This window comes from Limulus polyphemus, unplaced genomic scaffold, assembly GCF_000517525.1.
Source record: "Limulus polyphemus unplaced genomic scaffold, Limulus_polyphemus-2.1.2 Scaffold5705, whole genome shotgun sequence".
NCBI classification, from domain to species: domain Eukaryota; kingdom Metazoa; phylum Arthropoda; class Merostomata; order Xiphosura; family Limulidae; genus Limulus; species Limulus polyphemus.
In genome coordinates, this window is record NW_013671315.1 from 20,407 (window position 1) to 22,734 (window position 2,328).

Here is a 2,328-nt window from a genome sequence, read left to right on the forward strand (position 1 = left end):
TTTTAGATAGTTGACGTAGTGTACTAGTGATAAAAGATTTTTTAAATTTTGTTTCTGAACAAACGTTGATTATCACGTGTGCTTCACTAATTTGTTTTCATCATTACCAAATAACCAAAGGCTTACTTGACATTATTACAGGATGAAGGAACGTTTCTGCCAGGAATTTACTGAATGTACTTGTATACACTACGATGAAGTAATAACTTGAAACTGTTTGATTGAAAATGTTGTGATTTATTGTCTGATTTTGAGGAAAGAGGCTGGTGGGTGTTTTGGGAGAGGGGTGCATACACTAGGTAGTTGTGATGTGGCTTTCCATACGTGTAGTGTTTTTCCCAGAACGTGACTTAACAGCCTGCAGATAGATAAGGAAAATACAATTTTTTATGTATATTTTTAAACTATATTACATGATGTGTGCCCAAGAGGTTTAATCCAATCAGCGCAGTAATCTAAATGCGTCATTAGGCTCAATTTTATCTTGATTCTAGAAGCCGGAGACAGGCAGGTTTTGTAGAAGACAAACGTTTCACCGACTACTCAAGTGATTTGTCTTAGTGGGAGGTGGGTGGGCCCCTAAGAAGGAAGCTAGATTCTATAAATTGTTGCATTTATTTTCTTGTGCTGGTGCCACGTGTAGTGTAGGCCACTGATGGCGCTAAGACAAACGTTAGCATGTGTGATTACGTCACTTACAGGTTCGTTAAAACGTGGGGACTGTTGTATGTAACTTTTATACAATTCGTATTAGAAATTGATAATGTTTTTTTTTAAAAGAAGTTTAGTGTATTTTGTATTCACCATTTAACACCAGAATAATTAATATACGTTTATCATTAAGAAATTCCCAATATAATCCTGTAATCTTTAATATATTTCATATCAAGGACAGCAAGATTAACGCACAGTAGTTCGACACTTTCAGAGGTAAATGGTTTTTCCTGGGAAAAATATTTCGGGCGATGTAAATACTGATGGATAGCAAACCAGGATAGAACTCGCGAGTTTCGGTTTGAGTAATGTCTCATTTACAAACGGAGCACAACTCATGACCGTTCTTCTCACTGTTTCTAAATATGTGGTAAAACGTTATCATCACCTCGGAACAGTCTGTTTTTGGTGTTTTTTTTTTGTTTTATATTGGTTTTGTAACGAGTCGGATATTACTTATTTTTTATTGATTAATACAAAAACACGTTTGTTTATAGCATAGATTGTTCTTTAATTTTATATTGTTGATATCATTTAGTATAGGACGTGTGTCGAAGTATTCCATTAAATGTTGATTTTTTTTAGCTTGATTTGGAAAACTGAATAGGCCAACTGGCCACCGTTTTTCATTTTGACGAGCAATCTGCTTGTTAAGATTATCGGTTTGTGTTACGCCTAGATCATTTTTATTTTCCCGCCTTTGCCTATTTCTTATTTATTTTAGTTGCTTTGCATGTAGTATATGAAGTTAAAATGTAGTGTTTTTATTTATTTGATTCGTAATTTTGCAATGTTTTCAGCATGTAAACTTCCAGCTTTTCCCCCTCTTTTATTTCAGATAAGAGTGTGACGATACACCCTTCAACAATTCCGGTAAGTTAGGCCAGCTGGTGATTGGGACTGCTGAGACTTGGAAAGTGCGCGCGATGCAGTATGTGTTTTATATATCTTCTGTGCGGTTGGCCTCGTGTTTCTTTGTTTGTTTGTTGTTATTTTTTTTTATAACGGTACGATCATTGACTAGTCGTCTTAAGACATAGTATGGGCATTGTGACGTCGTAGGAGCTCTAGCTGATGACGTACGACTGCAGTGACTATATTATTCAATATGATAGGATGCTTATCCTACTGCTGAGACGATATATAGTCAACTATGATGATGTTTTGCAGCGTACAGCGGCCGCATATGTGCACAATCATATGGACTGATCTTTTTGTTTTTTTTTCAGGTTTGTGAAGTATGTTTCAATGATCTCCCTCCATGATGCACATGTATGTATGTATGTATGTATGTTCCGTTGATGTATTTGTTCACGAAGTAATGTAAAGATGAAATTCATATTAAAAACTTTATATTGCAGTAAAGCCAGCTTCTGTCTTTGTATTGTATTTTTAATACATGCTTTAATTTTTTATAAAAATCGTATTCTGATGCATTATTTATCATTGAACATTCACCTACCTTCAATATTGGTTACGTATATTTTTAGCCGCGGCATAGTGGCTCATAAAACAGCTCTGAGTTTTTTTTTTCTTTTTTCAAGTACAAACTTTTAGCCCATAGCTCCGTCATCTCTTGACCGATTTGAGATCTAACTACAGTTTTGGATTCAC

The 2,328-nt window shown here is 35.1% G+C and overlaps 1 protein-coding gene across 1 annotated transcript in view; it reads left to right on the forward strand.

The window, feature by feature from the left end:
- The window catches only part of LOC106472887, a 13,817-nt gene extending 11,734 nt beyond the window's left edge, over nucleotides 1-2,083 (forward strand). The window contains exon 3 of the mRNA XM_022401432.1: nucleotides 1,553-2,083. Coding sequence (XP_022257140.1) covers nucleotides 1,553-1,564 — 12 coding nt within the window. The 3' untranslated portion in view covers nucleotides 1,565-2,083. The remainder of the gene's footprint in view (nucleotides 1-1,552) is intronic.
- The last annotated feature ends 245 nt before the right edge of the window (nucleotides 2,084-2,328 follow it).